The 22,202-nt window shown below is 27.6% G+C and overlaps 1 protein-coding gene across 1 annotated transcript; it reads right to left on the reverse strand.

The window, feature by feature from the left end:
* Positions 1–231: 231 nt before the first annotated feature.
* LOC145834483 (mismatch repair endonuclease PMS2-like) lies at positions 232–21,370 on the reverse strand. The gene is made up of 13 exons (XM_082941920.1): positions 21,236–21,370; positions 18,262–18,348; positions 13,098–13,236; positions 12,771–12,918; positions 11,987–12,064; positions 8,257–8,391; positions 7,853–8,055; positions 7,184–7,377; positions 3,942–5,075; positions 3,286–3,533; positions 2,178–2,355; positions 1,711–1,887; positions 232–518 (listed from the first exon to the last, which is right to left on the reverse strand). Exons 1-13 carry the CDS (start codon positions 21,363–21,365, stop codon positions 373–375), a joined length of 2,997 nt encoding a protein of 998 aa, XP_082798046.1. The 5' UTR covers positions 21,366–21,370; the 3' UTR covers positions 232–372.
* Between the last annotated feature and the right edge of the window lie 832 nt (positions 21,371–22,202).

Raw genomic sequence — 22,202 nt, forward strand, 5'->3', positions numbered from 1 at the left:
ATTTTTTATAACAAAAAGCAGTACTGTAGCAAAAAATATTTTAACGAAATATTGTTTATCGAAACTTTAGATCAAAATCATCCTAAATTAATTCACTAAAATCAATACAGATACGTTAACGAATCGTTAGTTTGAGCCAAACAGTGAATAAAATCTTTAGTAATAAAGTTTTAAACAGCAAGAGTATTTTAGATTCAATTTTATCGACATAGATTTCCACATCAATATTTTTCATGTCAAACAATAAAACACTAAAAAAATTTTCAAAAAAAAATTAAATTTACCTAACCATTAATGTTTTACTCAACAATTCTAAACTGTAAAAATTCTCAAACTTTAAACGTTGAAAAAAATCCAATAAAAATTTTGTGTTCACTCAAAACTTTGACGAAACTTAATTCTTCTGAGGTCGGCCAGATGCCGCATTGTGGGTCTACCGTGGGGGCAGTTCCAGGGTCGTTCGATGCCGCACATGTTGCTAAGCAACCTCTTCATCTCCGCATGCTTCATTGCTGTTCCTACAAACCATGCACAACTTTTAGTGTTCGTAACTTAGCATACTAGTCGAGTTATTTTTATAAGTATAAAAAAATCAGTACGAAGGAAGTTTTTTGATCAGAGGCCTTGAATTTTTTCAAGTGATCAACTTTTTAGAGTGGGACGATTTAAAATGAAAACTCTAAACGAAAACTAGTTACTAAATTTTTCGAAAACATACGAAATAATTATACATTGCTATAAATATTTAAAAAAAAACATTGTTAAAAAATGTGGGTAGCTGTCTAAATTGCACGAGCGTACAAAATTGCACGAGTGCAAAAATTCTACGAAGATACTTTTGCGAAAACAATCACTTTTGCACAAGACACTTTAGCACGAGCAGACAATTTTGAACGGGTTAAATTTTTTTTTTAATTATTTTTCTTTGTAATTTATTTTTTTTTACTATCACTGTTACCCCTAACCCTTGGTCGGTAAGTTATTTATTTTTTTATAGTTTTTTTTTACTATCATTGTTACCCCTAACCCTTACCCTCGGTCGGTACCTTTCTTTCAAGTTTTATTTTATTATTATTATTATAATTTTTATTAGTTTTTTTTAACTGTTAACCATAACCCTCGGTCTGTAACTTTTTTTTTTTTTAGTTTTTTTTCTGTATTTTTTTACTCTCGTGCAAAATTGACCCTTGGTGCAAAATCGTCTTCGTGCAATTTAATAATCTGGTGTAATTTTGTCTTCGTGCAATTCAGACCCGTTTCCAAAAAATGTATATTATTAATATGATTTTCGACAAACTGTTTGGCTCACTTTTGTTTTACTATTGATTCTTTTTTTTTAGATTTGTAATTATTTTATTTACTTATTATAAAAAATATCCTATTATACAAAATAGTGATACAAAAGACTTAAAATAAAAATGTCAACTTACAACATTAAGATTTCAAGTTTCAAATAGTTGTTATGTTATATTTCAAGTTTTAGGTAAGCGTAAAAAGAAAACAATTTGTTGCCCACAATTATAATAGTCATCGTGAATCGATAGCATTTATAATTTGTTCATTGCCAAAAACTTCCAGCACTATTACTTGAACATTTTAAATAAAATTAATAAACAAAATTTTATTCAGAAAACTAAGCTATAAAAAACAATGCTGCAGTGAGCATTTAAATAAAAACACTCAAAACACAACTAAAAAAACCACGCGAACCGATCATGACGGATTTCCTGCACGCTCTCGATGCGAACATCTTGACGACTCTGGAAGGCCTCACCATCTTCGACGCTTCATCCTGCAAGAGGAAGATCAGCTCCTCCACGTCTCCGCATCCGAACTGCGTGCTACCAGACATCGGGATCTTGTTCAGGTACAAACCCGTTTCTCCTCCTGCAAATGTTTAAGTTTCAGTGAAGTAAACTTTTGGTGTTCCACTTAAGATTTACAGCTTAAAAGCCATCAAAGTCTAACAGCAGAGTTGCTATAATTTAAGTTTTTGTTTATTTTAAAGTTGTAATTGCTTTGGGTTCCTACACTTAAACCATCATGCGTTTAGTTTGATGAATTTAAAGCAAAAAATAAACTTAAGTGCATCTAGTCTTTAGTAACTCAAGTAAGCTTTAACTAAACTGCTTTATATAAAATGTATATCAAATAGTACTACAACAAAAGAACAAAACCTGGTTCTGTTTTGGTGATGAAATCGAACCCGTTCCTCTCAAACACCCACCTGTTGCTCTGCACCACCATGACATCTGCGGGCGTCAGGTTCATCTTCTTTGGAACGACTAATTGCTGTTGGTGGATCGTGGTGCTCTGCTGCAGCTTCTCGAAATTGTATATTTCGTCTGATGCGTGCTGTTATGTGGAAATGAAGCTATATTAAGCTTTTGAACTTATTTTAAGGTTTTAGTGCTTAATCTTAATGCTTTTTTTTAGTATAGTATAAAAAATAAACTAGTACTGCCTGCTTAAATAAAATTTTACTATTAATTTACTCTTAATATCATGCGATAGAAAAAATAAATATGATTTGTATTAACGATACAAAAAACATAATTGATACTAAAAGAGTAAATAACTTAAAGGAAATTCAATTCAAAGTTTAACTTAAATTTTAGCGTGGAGAAAAATTTCTAATGTAACTTTTATTATTACTATACTAACACCAACTATGCTACTACATCAACTTTAGACTACATTCATAATTGAGTTTAGAAAACTTTTAGTAGTACTTAATTAGTACTAAACAAAGAGTTCATGGTTAAAAACTAAATATTTACAATGGTAACAATACAAGTATATTAAAAAGTAATAAAATCAATTACAATATCTGATTGAAATATAGATGTGGACAAAGAACTCCCTATTTAAATATTCTTGGTTTGAAACAATTTTATTGTTTATTAAAAGTACGAAAAAATCAAAATATAAAACTATTATTTTACAGCATTTTTTGAAAAAAATTTTGATACTAATATGAACATATACATTTAAACTTTTTTAAATGGTTTACAGTGAAAACCATTTAATAAAAAATAAATTGTTGAAAAATTCATAGACTATTAAAAAAAGTAAGTTAAAAAAAATATTACAATAAAAAAAGGAAAATTAAGTATGTTTCAAAAACATCAAACTGTTTAGATTAAAATCTAACTTTTCGTTCAAAATTAATTCGATTTATGTTTTCAACTTAAAACGACAACTTGATTTTGAGAAATCATGTAGTTATATTTCGTATATATAAAAAAAAACAAAAAAAACAATACAATCAAACTAAAATAAAACCTGATCAACAATAAACAAATCGTTGTTGAGCTTGGCAATGATGAAGCCGAGATTGAACTGGCCGATCACCTGCATCTTATCGAACGAGTCCTTGCCCAGATTCCTGCTCAGCTCTTGCTCGGCATTGCAATTCTGACTGGGCTGGATCCTTGCAAGAAAAGTTCCCTTGTTGGAAACAAGCGACCCACCGCTAGCCTCTAGTGATATGCTAGTGTCAGTTTCGACTGCTAAATCTTCGTCTTTTTTTGCTATGATTAGAACAACTATGATTAGCAAATTATATACAACTGTTACATGGTACTACTTGTTGTATTAATATTTGTTGAAATACAAAATGGTGTTCGTTTTCTTTAATATGGTGCTTTACGTTTTTCTGAAGACACACTTTATATTTAATATCATTGATCTATAATTTTTTAGTTTAGACATTTTGTCTATAAACTGTTTGAAGGCTAAGACTGACTTTTATTTAATCTTATATTGTATTTAAAATGACTGGTTTGTTGTTTAGCAAACTGTTGAGCAGATTATATTCTTAAACTATACATGTTTTATGTGATCATCATAAGTAACGTGAAGTTCTTCAGTTTGAAATAAAACAACTTTGTTTTTATAAAAAAACACCTAACAACCTAATATAACTAATAAACACTTACTTTTTTTAGTGCGATAGAAGTTCTTAAGATCTTCCATAGAAAACTTAATCTCACTGGTAATTTTTTCATTTTTATTTTCAGAGTTATACTCATCGTCATAAGTTATTTCTGCTTCTATAGAACTTTCTTTTAAAGTTTGTGTCATGTCAATTTCTACTGTTTTATCTCCATGCATTGTCCAAATGGAGTTTTTATCAGTGGAAACCGTTTTTGTTGTTTCATGATTTTCGGCAGTACGTAATTCATTTGATGCTTCGTTCTCAGATTTTGATTTCAACCGAATGTTATTTATTGATTCGCTAGAAACAATTTCAGACCCTATCTGTATTTGCGGATTTTCAGGTAGTTTTTTAGGTGTTGAGGAACTTTTTGTAGACATTTCAGCGTTCAATTTATCAAAACTGATCATTTCAGGTTGTGGAAGATCATTACTGTTTAGATTGTTTTGATCAGGACAGGGAATTAAAACTTGATCATAATCGTCTTCCTTGAGCTGACTACATTTCGTCCAAATTGACTGTTGACTTTTAGCTTTGTGAGATATTTTGATGCTCTCAAGTAAGCTAGGTTTTTTGTCCACTTTTTCTTTTAAATTATCTTTTTCCGGTGCAGGAATTAAAACTTCCTCAAATTCATCAACAAGATTACTAGAACTTTGATCTAAGCATTCTTTGGTTTTCTTATTTTCAATATTTATTACCTTTTTTTCATTGTTATTTTCTGCTACAATGTTTAAAATTTTATCATTATTTTTATATGTGTCTTTTACTGGAATTAGTATTTCTTCGTCTACGGAGTCTACTGCTTTTTTTTCGTGACTTCTTCGGTGCATTTCAGAAGTTTGAGTTGCAATTTTAAAAGAATTCAGCAAACTGTGCTTTTGTCTATCATCGAGAAACCTTTTCATGCTTGTTTTGAGATCTTCGGAAGCTGGTCTTTTTCTTGGCGCAGACAGTTTTGGTTGGCCTTTACCCACAACAGTTCTTTTAAAGGCAGAAATGAAGTCTTTGTCGGACACTTCTTTTCTGGGAGTCCCAAATAGAGAATCCAAAGAGGAGTTTAAATCTGATTTGCTGTTGTTCGCTGATTGTGAGAAAAGCTCCGAGTTGTTTAGGTACCCGTATTGACTGATACCTGAAAATATTAAACGTATATATTTTTGTTTTAGACAAGCTAAAAATATTTATTTACTTTAATAAAACTAAATCATTTTTAGTTTTACATAGCATAACTTAGTCTTATAAATGAGCGATATTAAAACTTTTTTAATAAAGCAAGACAATTATAATTTGCTACACCTTTTACAGTTTATGATTACTAATAACAGATATATATCCTCTATACGCTTTTTCATTACATTTAAAAAGTGTATTTAAATAAATTTATTTCATGTAAATTATTTATAAACTAATGAAAATACGTCAATCGTTAGTACGTCTAAAATTATTGGAAATGAATAGGAGTTTCCTTAAGAGATTTAAGGTACAATTTAAACTGTATTTATTGAAAACATATAACAAAAATTAATATATTTGTCAATTTCAAAAACTTAAAATCTAGTTCTACATAACTAAAAGTCTTGAAGTTTGAATAAAAGGTTAAAAAACTAAAACTTATTTAATTATTTCAAAATTTTACTAGTACATATTTTTCTGGAGAAGAAAGAATTAAGAAAAGTTAAAGAATACGAAATATGAAACATAAGTTATCGTTAAAAGGTATTTTTTGTTAATTAATATAATAATCTATATTATCGATAACCAAAAAGAACCTCCCAAAAATGATCGAAAAAAGACTCAACAAACTATCAAAAACCGAACAAATTTTCCAAGAATCAATAACCGGTTACTAGAAAGCTTTAACTAACTCTAATTTTAAACTCAAACTTAACTACTCAATTCACCAAAGCAATCAAAACAAAAAGAAACCAACACGTACAAGAAAAACAATCTATTTCAACCCACCCTACTGTCAGTCAGTAAGAACCAACATAGGCAAAGCTTTTCTGCAACTAATAGATAAACATTTTAAAGAAGATCCCAAGTTAAAAAAATATAAATAGAAATAATTGTAAAATTTCATATATCTGCATGAGCAATATTAAGAATTTAATCCAAAAACATAACCGAAAATACTTGAAAACAATTAACTTTGCAACTGTCGAAAAAAAAATAAATGTACTCTCAATAGTCAATAAGGTCGAACATTTAAGTTGAAGACGTCATATATAAAGCAACATTCAGATCAGAAAACCAAACAAAAAACTATTTGGGCTCAACGGGTGGGACTTTCAAAAAAAGATGGTACAACCATATCACTTATTCTAAAAACTACAAAGAAAACGGCACAGAAATATCGAAATACAACTGGAAACTTTAAAATAACAACAATCATTATAAAACAGACTGGGAAATAATCAACCATATTGGCAAAGCCAAAAACCCACAAAGTATTTGCAGTACTTGCATACTAGAAAAAGTCGCGATTGCCAAAACCGACAAAAGGGATAATTTAAATAAACGGTACGAAATCTTCTATTCTTGCCCCCACTTCAAAAAACTACACTTCAAAACTTAAGTCATAAATGTTCGTAATATTAGTTTGATGCATGCTCTTAAAAAGTTTTCATGTAGCTACTACTTTTTAGAAAATAAAAGTTTCTATAAAAAGCATTCAAGCTAAATTGTCAATTTTTCATAGTTATTACAAGAATATGATTCTTTAAATTTTTGATAGTTACGTTACAATAAATATTAGCTACATTAGAATATATCTTAACTTAAAGCTCTTTTACTACCAAAACAACATTTTTTTTAAGCAATGTTTATTTTGAAAACTCACTAGAAGAAAAAGAAGCCTACATATAGGAACTTGTTATTACTATTTTTGTTATTATTTTGATTTCGAATCTCAACTATAATTTAAATATTACCATAAATTCAACCTTAACAATAAAATTCAATTAGTTTTGTTTTTTAAGAAAAAAATTGTTTTTATCTAACTGTTTAAGTGATTCCATGACTGTTACATATCTTTTTAATTTTTTTATTTAAGCACCGACGAGGTCTTTGACCGAAACTTAGTTTGCATAATAAAGTATTGAAAGAATAAGTATATAATAACTTGTATAACAAAAGTTACCAAAAACTTTATTTGTTCAAAAACGTCTAAATTAATACTCTTGGATTTCTTTTATTTTCAAAGCTCTTAAGCTTAAACTTAACCTCTTTTTTGTAACCTACCTCGAAATGACTGCTCAGGCAAGCTAGCAACGTCACGCGAATCATCGACATACACTGCAAGCAGCGACGTCTTTATGATAGCCAGCAACAGCTTCTCATGTTCGATGAACACCTTGCGTTTGTTGGGAGTAACATTCACGTCAACTTTGCACCGCTCCATCTCGATGTTGAGCAGCACAAAAGGATACTGGTGTCTGTAAGAGATTTTGAGTAAAGATAGCAATATAACTTAAGCTCATACTTGACATTTTCAAATGAAGCTTTCATTTGTTTTAGCGACAATAATAAAAACTTAGCACATCCTTTCTATATTTTTACACCTAGCAGAAATAAACTTTACAGACAAACAGTCGTAAGGGTTAAAAATATTCAAAAAATTGGCTTTTATAAATAGTTTCAGTTCAGATAATAAGAAGTCTAAATAACAACTCACTATATACTTAGTGTTTGATTTAACATTTTAACAAAGAATATAACTTGAAAACTAAAAGATTAAATCAAAATAAAACTGTGCAAGTTGATTTTTATCAGTATGAGGTATTTATAATTTTTATTTAATGCATTCCTAACGTTTATTTAAATTTCGAATACCAATACTTTGTTTTAATTTTGTCTACATCGGTCAGGTTATTTTTACAAAAGATTAAAAACCAATGACATCTGAAAAACCTATTGAGATGCTGGTGATAAATTTTGTTAATCATCTTTGCTACTTTGGGTAAATCAACAGGACGGCTGTTAATGAAGAAGAATTGTCTGTCAGGTGAGGATCGTCCTGTTTTGATGCCAGTAGTTGAAGTGTAGCCGCTTATCTTGTATGTTTTGCATTCTTCTACTGCGTCTTCAACTTCAAGTTTGAATTCGTCGCATGTCTGGTTAAAATTTTAGTTTCTTTAAGTAGATAAAACGCAGTTGTTAAATAATTCAACCGTAAAAAATATACATGTTATTGAAAAATACCATGAATTTAAAGTGTTGTAATTACATCATAAAAATAATCTATTTAAATTCAAATCTGGTTTTTAGAAATAAGAAAAAATAAAGTGTAAGTTTTATAACGCTTAAAATTTAACTTCAGCTGAAGGGGATAACTGTTTGAATTCTATTAAATCCTTTCTCTGTTTCATAGTATACAGAGAAATTATGTTATTTTCCAATGTAGATTGAGCTTGCGTTGATAGGACTGTTACTCTCTGACCCTTTGTTGTCTAAAAAACATTTAATTAAATATTTCTTAAAAGAACAACTATTTTCAGGGTTGCCACTCGTTTTTTCCAAATTTCTTCCAGGTTTTTAAAAGTACACATTCTCGGATCTATTTTTAGCTATAAGTTAATTTCTATATAAAAAAACTGTGTTAAATAGTATAAAAACATTGAAAAGATACCGTAAATTTACTTTAAATGAGTTTTTTGGTAAAAAAATTTTTTGATGATGACAAAAAAATCTTATTTATATGATAGATACTTTGTGTCAAATCGAAATTTACTAGTGAAAATGTTGAAATTATTAAAAATTCTAGGTTTTTCCAGGTTATTTTGTCCTAAATTGTCGAATTCCAGGTTTTTCCAGGTAAAGTGGCAACCCTGTATTTTTTTATAATATAAACACAGAGTAAATTTTATTTTAATACAGGTTATGTTTATGTGGTTTAATAACTGAGTTCTTATAAATGCGATCTCCGAATACTTAAGCTAATATAGGTGCCTTACTTACAAGTAGCTTACAATACTAAAGTTACAAATAATGTATGTCTTACTTAAAAGTAACTTATATACTTAAGTTATAAACTATAACACATTTAAAATTGTAGGCAAGTGCTTTATTTACAAAATACAATTTTTTAATTAATAGAAACTGTATTAATTAATAAACAAGTAATCTAAATTAATACATTGCATGCAATAATAGGAACGGGTCAGAAAAGCACGGGACGGGGTGACACTTTATCACGGAGTGACACTTTAGCAAAGTGTGACAATTTAGCACAGAGTGAAACTTTAGCACGGAGTGATATTTTTGCACGGATCGATACTTTAGCACGACGTCACTTTAGCACAAAGTGACATATTAGCACGGCATCACTTTAACACAGGGTGTCACTTTAGCACGGAGTGACACTTTAGTACGGAAAGACACTTTATCACAGAGTGACACTTTAGCACGGCGTCACTTTAACATGGACTGACACTATTTTATTATGCTTACATAACATTTTTACTGTTATGTTTAAAAACATAAAAACAAACTATGCGACATGTAGAGTAAAAGTTAACAAGCTTTAAATATGTTACAAGCTAAAGCTTTTACTAAAACTTCGTGTTTAGTATGAAATAGTACCAGTTTTTCTAAAGTAAACCTTAATTTTTTAATAATAGTATAAAAATAATTTACGAATTCTAACAACTTATTTTACAAAAACATTTTAACGAAGGTATTTTAAAACTTTTAGTTTTATGTTGAAAACCTAGCAACATAAACGAGTTCCAGGTTTTTTATAATATTTTTAAGGGTATAGGGGGGGGGGGTAAACACCCTTTTTTGGTTTTTTATCTTATTTTATATAGTTTTTACTAAGCTACAAGATGCTTTTTACAGATTTAAAAAGTACAAAATATTTTTTGAGATATAGCCGGTCAAAGTTGGAGGCAACAATAGGAACCTTATGGGAGGCGCAAACTAAAACGGCAAATAACTAGAAATCACTAAAAATCTATCTCCTCCTACGTTTTTTGAGATAACTACCTCAAATTTTAAGGAAATGTTCCTTGCAATATTTAGAAAATTCTGTCGGAACAGAATTTGAAAAAACTAAAAAATAAAAATTTTATATAAAAAATAAACAAAAAAAACAATTTTTTTTTTAGTTTTTTCGTTATAAAATTTTTATTTTTTAATTTTTTAAATTCTGTTCCCACAGAATTTTCTAAATTTATCAAGGAACATTTCCTGAAAATTTGAGGTACTTATCTCAAAATACGTAGGAGAAGATAGATTTTTAGTGAAATAGTCTATTTTTGCCGTTTTAGTTTGCGCCTCCCATAAGGTTCCTATTTTTGCCTCCGACTTTGACCGGCTATATCTCAAAAATTATTTTGAATTTTTTTAATCTGTAAAAAGCATCTTGTAGCTTAGTAAAAACTACATAAAATAAGATAAAAAACCAAAAAAGGGTGTTTACCCCCCCCCCTATGCCCTTAATGAGCTTAAATTAATTTTAGTTAATAAAATATAAATAACAAAAAATACTGATAAATAAATTCTTATTGTATTTCAAAGCTTCTTTAACTTTATAGATTATTAAAAATTTAGTTAATTTATTTTTGAATTACATATAGGTTTGAATATCGCAATACAAAAAGATTTTAAGTTCTTTTATTTTTAAATCATTTCTAAACTAAACGATAACTAACTGGAATTCCTTCGCGGAATACAGTACATTTTTAGTATAGATTAATATAGTTTTGTAAGTTTCGTTTTTGTTCGTTCTTCTAAGAAAGTTTAAACTAGTGTTTTACATAAATAAAGTATCTATTCTAACCTTGTCAGCCAAGCAAAATGTTCAAATAAGTTGTAAATAAATATTAGTATTTCAATATATTAATTAAAATAGTATAAAGTTTAGGAACATTTAATTAAGTATTTAATAGTTTAATTACTATTTAATCTACAAACTTCTTGTTTTCTAGTACTTATATTTGATATTAAGTATAGTTCTTAAAAAATATTGCCTACTAAAGATGTTTTCTAACTTTTTGCTACCTAAAGTGATTTCTCTAAGTAAAATTCGTAATTTACTTTAGAAGGCTGCCAAGCTTTGACTTTCATTATACTCCTTACTTAACTAAAATTTTAAATAAAAATAGCTTTGGTAGATATACTTCCTTTTAAATTCACACTTTAAAGTGCCTAAAATACGTAATCAACAGAATGCTGACTACATAAAGTTAAATTTTAAACATACATTTTATAAAGTATATTCTTAATTAATATTTAATCAAATAACTTAAAAGTATTGATCGTGCTAAAGTGTCAGTCCGTGCTAAAGCGTCACTTCGTGCTAAAGTGTCACTTCGTACTAAAATGACGCCATGCTAAAATATCACACCGTGCTAAAGGGCCACTCTGTGCTAAAGTGCCACTCTGTGCTAAAGTGTCACTCTGTGCTAAAGTGTCACTCTATGCTAAAGTCTCACTCCGTGCTAAAGTGTCGACCCGTGCTAAAATATCACACTGTGCTAAAGTGACGCCGTGCTAAACTGTCAATCTGTGCTAAAGTGTCACTCCGTGGTAAAGTGTCACTCCGTGGTAAAGTGTCACTCCGTGCTAAAGTGTCACTCCGTGCTAAAGTGTCATCCCGTGCTAAAGTGTCATCCCATGCTAAAAAGTCGACCCGTGCTTTTCTACCACCTACCCGCAATAATAGTTTAAATAACTAATAGCCTCGATTCTTACAGTTTACGAATATGTATGACTATTTCGCGATTCGTAAATTTTGCCTTCTTGCAGAATAATAGAAATTGTTTCAGTAAATAATACTTTCACGTAACAAATATTTTCATTGCATTTTCGGCTACAATTTACTACGAGGTCCGCTTTTTGCAAGTCAGTTAACGTTTTATACGCAATCAAAAAAATGTAACTCCTCATAATAAAAAGTTTATTTATCCATTTGTTAAGTCGTCTTAGAAAACTTCACAAAACGTTTATTTTTGTGTATATTTTTAGATGTAAAATATTTTTTTTCTAAAAACCATAAAATAATGTATTCTTTCGGCACATCATCTTTAAAAATATATATACCTGATTAGAACAAGATATCCTCGCCTTAGTTGATATGAGACAATATGCAGACATAATGTTCAACAACTTGGTGTACTCCTGCAAAATTTTATTATAAAAACTTAACCATTTTTTAACAAAAACTTACTGCATTTTTTATAAGGTAACATATAATTTTAAATAATATTTGCTTACTATCAATCAAACATTTAATTCAAAGTTTGCTTCATATAATTAACAATAGTTAATTGAAATTATAACAGTTTATAGATATTTTAGTTTTTAATTTAACTCTAAGATAAATTTTTTGCTTTTTATAAGAACTATATTTAATAAATTGTTTTACTGATTAAAGAAATGTTTAAGTTAAAGTTAAAGTAAGCAATTAAAAAAACAAAGTTCAAAATTTTATTCTTATCAAAATTTTGTTAACTTACGAATGTGTGTAACATTTATGTAATTAAAGAAAATGCAAGATTAAAAAATATGAAGTTCTAACTTTCAATTTATATCTAAATAGATATAAAAGTTTCATAAATATATCATATGAGAGCTTCAATAGTTGCGAGATTAAAGTTAAAAAATATGTTTTTAAATATTTTATGTGTATTGTTTGCAATGCAATTGGCTTACAAGTTATCTTTATGTTGATTACTAATGTTTTGCATGACAAATGCGCTTATGTATTCGAACTATCTTACTTAGTCTTTTTTGATACTTTAGTTTGTTAAAAAAAAAAAAAAAGCAAACTTTGACTGAGTCTTAACAAATAAAACAATCAGCTATGCTAATCAATAAATCTAACCTTTTTGATGTTTCTCTTAAACTCTTTCTGGCGAACAGGAAGAGTCTTGAACATGTTGGTGAGAGTAACAGTCGTGCCTATTTGCCTGGCTACTTTCGACTTGGACTTTATCACACCATCATGATCAAACAGTATTTTATGAGCTATCCTACAAAGTTGTTTTATAATTTTACTTACTTAAGTGTAGAGTAGAATTAAATTAATAAAATATATAAAAACTAATAAAGTGGTATAACTAATCATTTTTAAATGCACTGAACAACAAAGATAAATAATATAAAATGTGGTGTAATACCATCGTTTAGAAACAATCAAACAAATACTGACTGACTACTTTTGTGTCTTGTGCATATTACGACGTCACAGAGTGCACACAACGAACTGAGTGCTTCACCACGAAATCCGAATGTTTCTACTGAAATTAGGTCTACGAAATCGCGCAACTTTGAAGTGTGATGTTTTAATGCTGTGATTAAATAAATAACATTAATTATAAATTTAATTCAAATACAAAGGTAAGCTATGTTTAATTTATAACTAGATTAAAGGTCAGAAAGTGTCATTTAAATGTTAGGGTAACGTAGTCCTTAAATTTTAATAACATATAACAAATAAATAATAAAATATAATAACATTCAATAAATTAAACGTAGTCCGATAATTTTTAAGCTTCTAAATAACACTTTTTTAATTAATCTTTTTATTAGCTTACAGACACAAGTTAGTGTTTTTTGAAACACTGAAAGGTATTAATTGTTTTAAGATTAAAATGTTTTACAATATTCTCACTATGATTAATTCTGTAAGATATGTTTAGAATAGGAGGTAAAAATTTAAGTAGTGTTATCTTAAAAATTTATATAAAAAAGTTGCAAATTAAAGTAAAACTTAGCTTTACTTAAACATAAAGCACATTTAATAGATTAATTTATAAAATAATAACTAAAAATCAAACTGGCAATAAAATACTTTAAACGGGTAGGTGTCATAAATGGGTGGGTGTCACTTTTGCATGAGGGGACACTTTAGCACGACAACTTTTCTGCATGAGCGTCACTTTAGCACAAAGGGACACTTTTGCACGTAGACGCTTTTGCACATATTGAAAAATTTTTTCTTTTCCTTTCACTTTTACCCTTAACCCTCGGTTGGTAAATTTTTTATTAAATTTTTTGGTTTTATATATTTTTTTTTAATAAATTCTTTTAATTTCATGCTTTTTTTTCTTTTAATTAATAATTTTAAAATATAGGTATGTTTTTTTTTATCACTCTTACATCTAAACCTTACCCTCAGTTGGTAACTTTTTGTTTTTCCCTTTTTGTTTGTTTATTTTTTTGTAATTTTTTCTAGTCTTTTATCTTTTAATTTTTTGTAGTTTTTTTATTTATTTTTACTATAACAGTTACCCTCGGTCTGTAATTTTTTTTTTGTTTTTTTTTACAATTTATTTTATACACTTTTTTTACTCTTATTCAAAACAGTTACTGTGCAAAAGTATTCCCTTGTGAAAAAGTGACGCTTGTACAAAAATGACCTGTTCCCAACATAAATGCACAAAAGGACACTTTTGTAAAGCTTCACTTTTGCACAATTAGTCACTTTTGCACAAACTGACATTTTAGCACAAACAACACTTTTGCACAACGTCAGTTTAGCACAGGTTTAATTGTTTTTACTTTGTATTTTATTTATTTTTTATTACCACTGTTACCCCTAACCCTTATCCTTAGTCGGTAAGCAGTTCCTTCTGCCGGCTTTGTGAGCGGATGTTGACAATTGTAGCAGTTACTTAAACAAGTTTACCGCAAATAAAAAAGACGACTTGTGCAAAAGTGATTCTGTGCAAAATTGATACTTCGTGCTTTTGTGTGAAACTTACCTGTCCCGACTTAAAAGGCATTAAAAAGTATTGAAAAGATTTATAAAAAAAATTAAAATAAAGAAAGATTATTTTAATAAACCAAACTATAAATTTATATATCTACAAAAGTGAAACTATCAAAATTAACACAAAATACCGTTGATGACTTAATAAACAAATTACTAGTTAGTGACCTAATGATTTTTGGATCCTAATTTCAAAAAAATCATGGTAGTATTTATAAGAAAAACATGAGTCAAGTTTTATGTTTTTAGTAAGAAAGAAAAATTTGAAAACATTAACATTGAATTGTTAATATAAATCAGAAAACTTTTTGAAATAATATCAATATCAAAAACTTTCCACAAAAGACACAATACTAAGCAAATCATAAAGCACAAACAAATCAATACTTCTACAAATATTAATTGACATATCTTGGTAATGGTTTACAAACAGGTATAATATTTTTACTCACTGCTGCTATAAAGTATAAAAGATAAAAATCTTTAAATAGAAAATTTCAAAAACTTTTTAGTTTACACTTTATTGACATATGTCATCCTTAATTAGATTATTATTATAATTGAAGTTTATTGTCAAACAAAGGACCTAGGCATTAAAACCAAAGCCACTTAAACTGAAAGATACTTACATTAAAAGAAAAAACAAACTACAGTGTTAAAGCAAACATAAAACCCATACAAGGCACAAACTGAAAAAAACTCAAACTTTCACAACCAAAATATTCAACGATTCCAAAGCCACCAATCTCCAATTATACATTCCAAAACAACAGTTCTTTGAAACAAGCATCTCTTGCCAAAATTTTTCAGAACCTGGCTCGAAATTTTAGGAACCATCTTGAAGACATAAGTCAACCACTCTTTAACAAAAAGAAATTTCAAAACGGCATTCATTTTCAACTTTAGACAGAAATCTTCATCTTGCAGAACATTGATCTCAACAACTATTCCCCATTCATCATGTTTTCAAAGTTTCACCACCGCAAATTCAGTCAAAAATCACTTCAAACATTTCACAGCAACAATTCACAAATCTAGCTTACAAATCAACTGAGCATCTAATAATTTTAGAATCTAAAGCCCCAAGCACATTAACAATAGACCGTCCAAAAAATAAAATTAAAAAGTACTTAAGATCTATAAGGGGAAGGTGCTGCTTACAAATAAAACTACCAATAAACTACATATCACATACCAAATCAATGGTTAAAGAGGTAAACAAAACTAATTACTTATAAATTTTATTGGTAAATATTTTATTTAAATCAAATTTTTTAAACTTTAATCGAAAATGTTCGATATATTTGCAAGATACTGGTTCATTTGGAAGTTCGTTCCACATGAATTTTAATAATAATTTTGATAGAAAAAAGAATTTTGCCAACCAAAATTGTTGAAATGATATTTGCATGTATATTTTCTATTATTACCTCTGAGTGATTAATTATTTTTATATGGTTTAAAAAAAGTTTGGGTATCAATGGTAGTTTCATTTAAAATAAGTTTAAAAAAGTAATAAGATCAAATTCAAGTCTTCTGTACTCTAAAGTTTTTATATTATGCTTTGTTAGTCTGTTATGTAAGACGTGTATGAAGTGTTGCACCGATTAAAGATTGATCTCGTAAATTTTCTTTGAATAAATTCTTGTTGGTTGATGTCTTTTATAGAACATGGAGACCATAAAGGTGTGTTGTATTCTATCTTAGGACGGATCTAAACAAGATAGAATTTTTTTAAGAATTTCCAAATCCGTAGATATAAAGCTTTTTAGAATTTGAAAAGATAAAATTGATGCAGTATGGTAAATATAGTTAATGTGATAGTTCCATTTTAAATTACCTGAAATAAAAATTCCAAGGTTTTTAAACACTTCAGTTTTAGGTAAGATTACATTGTTTATTTTAAAGTCAAACTTAGGAATAGGTGTATTTCTGTGAATATCTAAAACATGACATTTGCTAGGATTTAGGTTTAATTTCCTTTCATTAACCAATGGTAGATTTTATCTAAAGATTTTTGTAAAACTAAGTTAGATTGACTACATATTTGTGTGTCGTATGCAAAAAGCTTAATGTTGCTATTAGAATCAACTTCTGAGGCTATATCTTTTATGTAAATTATAAATAAAAGTGGGCCAATAACCCCTCTTTGAGGAACTCCACTAAATATTGGTATGGATTCTGAGAACCTGTTACCGATAACTACTCTTTGTGTTCTATCCTGAAGAAATTTTTTAAACCATTCAAATAGATTTCTAAAAAGTTTGTAATGAGATAAAGTTTTAATTTATTTAAAATAAGAGACAGAGTCAAACGCTTTCTGAATGTCTGTATAAATTACATTGATAGATTTATTGGTAAAAAAAGATACTAACCATGAATAAAGCAATCCAATAATTGAATACAGGAAGTTCGTTTAGGAAGAAAACCAAATTGTTTCGGATTGATGAAATTTTATTTGTTAAATGATTTGTAGTAATTTTGTTTATTATAGAACATAAAGTAAACAAGAAACAGTACAATAAAACTTTTTATTCTGCACAGTTCTATTTTCTTAGTAGAATAAAAAAATATTAAAACTTAACCAAATAGAAAAGTTTACCAAAACTTTTAATTATCTTCAATCTTTCTTAATATTTTCATTGTTTCATTTCATATTTTTTTGACCAACTAATCTACTATGACCGTATTTGAAAGGTGTTTTAATTACTTCTTTTCTTTATCACTAAAAGTTTTTTTTTTTTTACAACTGTTTCTTTCTTTACTTAATATCTTATATCTGTGTTTATGATATTTTTGTGAATTTTTTTTTATGAATGTTGTAATGCTATTAAATTAGGATAGTGGGTGTCACTTTTGCATGGTGTCACTTTTGAACAAGGGGACAATTTTGCACGGCAACTCTTATGCACAAGTGTCACTTTAGCACATTGGGACAATTTTGCACAGAGGGTCACTTTTGCAAAGATTGGAAAAACTTTTAATTTTTTTTAAGTAATTTAACTTTTTATTTTTTGCTATCACTATTACCCCTAACCTTTACCCTCGGTCCGTAAATTTTCTATTTAATTTTTTCTTATATATTGTTATTTTCTGTTTTTTTTTTTGATTAATTATTGTTATTAGTTAAATATATTTTTTCTATCACTGTTATTTAAAACCCTTACCCACAGTAGGTAACTTTTTTTTCCATTTTTGTTGTTTTACTAGTTTATTTCTTTTTGTAACTAATCTCTGTTCTTTTTTTTTTTTGACTTTCACTGTTACCTCTAACCCTAACCCTCGGATAATAACTTTTTTTTTGTTTTTTTTTTTATTAATTAATCTTTTTTTTTTCTTGTTTTTTCTAAGATTTATTTTTATTTAATTAATTTTTTTACTCTCTTACAAAAGTGACCCTCCGCACAAAAGTGTCCCCTTGTGCTAAAGCTAAAGTGATCCATTCCCACATAAGGAATTATTTAATTATTTTAGATCTCTTAAAATATCAGCCTAAAATAAATCTGGTACTTAAATTAAGTTTTCAGTCGTTTTATATTTAAATTGCTTTACTATATAAAAAAATAAAAGTTATATAGAATTTTATAATCAAAAAATAAACTTAATGCTTGAAAGTTAGCTTCTTCAACTCCACAGCCATTGTCTATAACCTCAATTTGTTCCAAACCATAATTTTTCAACTTCACCTCTGTCAAAAGTAGTTGTAACTAACAAAAATGCTGAAAAACAAATGGTTGTTTATTATTTTTAAACCTAAAGTTTTGCACAACAAGCATATGTGTTACTAAGAGTTGCAATTTTCTATATTTATTTTAAACAATTTTTGTATTAGAACACTTTCTGAATCTTTTCTAACTTAGATTTTCAGTGAGATTAATTCTTTAAACTTAATAATTAAAATAAAAATTAATACTCTGTTTAAAAATTATACTTAAAGATTGATACTATTCTGCCATAGCCATCATATAAATAGCTACGTTTTTACGCACAAGTTTAAATAAGGAAAAAACAATGTCCTTATTGCTCTACTCCCAACAGCTTTAAAATTAGGTACAAATATGTAAACATACTCATAGCTGGATTTTACTTGATTTATGTTTATTAAAAAAAATCATAAAATAATTATCTAAAAATAAAACAAAAAGTGTAACAACTAAATTAGTAGTATTTGCAGAATCTAAATTCTAAAGAGTATACTTCATTTTATTTGAGTGAAAGTAAAATTAACTTTTAAAGAAATATTTATTTTTTTAGTTGTGAAAAATATCAAAATCTAATTTAAGGTTTAATTTTTTTATTCCATTTAAATGTAAAAAATGTGTATTTTTACTATATTTTCAATAAAATAACTTCATATCCATCAAAAAATTTTAAGTTAAATATCTAAACTTTCTTGGATTAAGGGCATACGTAAGAGGGTATATCATTAGTAAGAGGGGGTAAATCACTTTTTTTTACAATCTGATCTAAATTTATAGAGTTTTAACTAAGCTACAAGATACTTTTAACAGATTTTAAACGTTCAAAATAATTTTTAAGTTATAGTAAGTCAAAGTCAGAGGCAACAATAGGTTCCTTATGAGAGGCGCAAATTAAAACGGCAAAAAAAACTATTTGACTAAAAATCTATCTTCTCCTTGGTTTTTTGAGATAAATACCTCAAACTTTTGGAAAATGTTCCTTGCAATATTTTAAAAAATCTGTTGAAACAAAATTATAAAAAGTTAAAAATTTAAACTTTATAAAAAATTAACAAAAAAAATTCATATAACATTTAGGAAATTCAAATAACATCCTGTAAAAGTTTTCTTTCTGAACACCAAAGTTAAAAGTCTATTTTCTTTTTGTTTAATTTGTACATCCAAAAATGCAAGTTCATTGTTGTTTTCTTTTTCTATTGTGAAGCTTATAGAGTCATGAGCATTATTCAGAAAATTTAAAAAATGATCCATAACTTTCTCAATGAACTTGCATTTTTGGATGTACAAATTAAATGAAAGGAAAATAGATTTTTAACTTCAGTGTACAGAAAGAAAACTTTTACAGGATGTTATTTAAATTTTCAATCAAACTTTAGTTTAAAGAGAAAAGTAAACTTAATCAGAACTTTAAGTCATGGTGCACACAATTTTTTTTTCCTAGAGTCGCTAATAAGTGAAATCAAACAGATCAAGTGACTATTAAACAAAAACAGTTACCCACAAGAGTTAGTTAACAAAACAATTCATTTACATTTGAAAAATTTGGATAGACTAAAGACAATAGAACCAGAAAAATGTGTAGTTACTCTAAAAGTTCCATTCATTAATAAAAGCTCAGAAATTTTAGAAAAGAAAATTAGACAATTAATAAGAAATACTTAATATGCAGCAAACCCTAGAATTGTCTTCACCTCTCAGCCACTATTAATACAAGGTGGTAAGGATCCAATATCAAACTTAAATAAAAGTATGGTAATCTACCATTACAGCTGCTGGTGTAAAGCAAGCTATATTGGATTAACAACAAGACATCTAAGAAAAAGAATAAAAGAGCATGTACCAAAAAGTGAAGATAGTTTTAGCTTTTCAGATAAGAAAGATGGTATACCGGTCAAGGTTTTAAATGCATCTAAACATTTATCTATTGCAAAACATTTGGTTAAAAATTCAACTTGTGCAAACAGTTATAATCTAAATAGATTTAAAATTGTTAAAACTTGTAGTAATGTTTTCGGTTTGATTAAATTAGAAGCCATTTGTACTTTGTCAAGGAAACCTGTTTTATGTAAGCAAAAAGATTTTAACTATACTGTTACTTTATTTTCGTAATACTTTAGAATTTTTTTTTTTCATTTTATTTATGTTTAGTTTTACTGTAGATCAATTATAGAAGTAAACTTAAATGATTTTAACTGTTACTAATTGATTTTGTTGTTTATTAACCTCTTGATTACTTTACGATTATTTTATTACTTGGTTACTATATAAGCTTGTAAAATCTTATTAATTGTTAGCTTTGTACTCTACTGATGAGAATTGCTCGAAATATATTTAGTTTTACTGATATAGTGTGTCTTGTATATCTTATTGTATAACTACTGGTCACTTATGTTCCAATTTTTGTATTTTTGTCATAAAATTTTTAGTTTTTTAATTTTATTCCAACAGATTTTTTTAAATATTGCAAGAAAAATTTCCTGAAAGTTTAAGGTAGTTATCTTAAGAACATAGGAGACAGATTTTTATGATTTTTAGTTATTTTTCGTTTTAGTTTGTGTCAAAAGGAACTTATTGTAGTCACTTATTTTGACCAGCAATATCTAATAACTTTTTAATCTGTAAAAAAAAACTTGTAGCTTAGTTAAAATTCAATAAAATAAGACTAAATTGTGAAAAAAGTGATTTATCCTTCCCATATGCGCCTATTAACTTAAATAATACTAAAATGTATGCTACAGTACTTTTGTATTGGTTGGTGCAGATTAATTGCATAAAACAGTTAACTTTACTAATAAATATATGGTCAAAGTGCTTCCTACTAAACTTACTTTTATCAAACTATTGATTTTACTAATATAACTAGGAAAAACTTACCAACACTCTCAGCTAAAGCATCCAAGCTGTTTTCAACTAACTCCTTTACTGCAGTTGTGAGGTCTAGAATCACTTGACCTGAACATATATGGTGCACTGAATTTTTTCCAATGGGCTTTATTTCTGGCATTTTTAAATATATATCTAAAAAATGAACAACATTTTTTGTTATGTATTCACAAATCTAATTTTAAGACTTTTAAAGCTATAAAACTTAATAAAATATTTTTTAAATTTTTACTTTGAACAGTTAGTATAAAAAAAAAGAACACAAAATTTTTAACCTTTAGAAATTTTAAAAAGCAAAATGTCTAAACTTTAAGAGATGTATTTAATATCTATTTCGAATAAAATGATTAATTTAGCAACATTGAAAACTAAACTAATATGCTTGATTTAATTTTATTTTTTGCTTTTAAAAACTTAAGGATAAAAATTTGAAAAAAAGTTTAATAGTGCATTGTTTCAAATACCGGTCAATGTTTCTAATAATGGTCTTTTGATTTGAGTTTTTTACAATTTGGATTTAATTTGTAACAGTTGATTGTGGGTTCACTTTGGTGCCATTGATCACACAATTGATTGTTGGTGTGAATTTTGGTTAAATAATTAGTAAACACCTGCTAAGAATTTAAGTTTTGGGATTTTTTAGACTTTTCGAATAAATGATTTCAAGTTATAAAGTTTACAATGTTTGCAAAAAACTTTGTCAAAAAGGGTTTTATTTTGTTTAAAAGGGTAGTGCATGTTAACAATTTATATTTAGACAAGTAAGAAAAATTGAACCCTAAAAACTATGGTCAATGAATTGACGAGAAGTAAGATCTTTTAGTCATTAAGCTTAACACTTTTTTTTTGATTTACACATGAAATGATTTCTTGTTATTAGGTTTTACTCTTTATTTTTTTTTCTTTTTAAGTAATTACAGCTGTGTTGACTGGGTGTGAGCAGAGTTGATTTGGTCTT

The sequence above is a fragment of the Thalia democratica genome, chromosome 4 (genome assembly GCF_965202585.1).
Source record: "Thalia democratica chromosome 4, ktThaDemo2.hap1.1, whole genome shotgun sequence".
NCBI classification, from domain to species: domain Eukaryota; kingdom Metazoa; phylum Chordata; class Thaliacea; order Salpida; family Salpidae; genus Thalia; species Thalia democratica.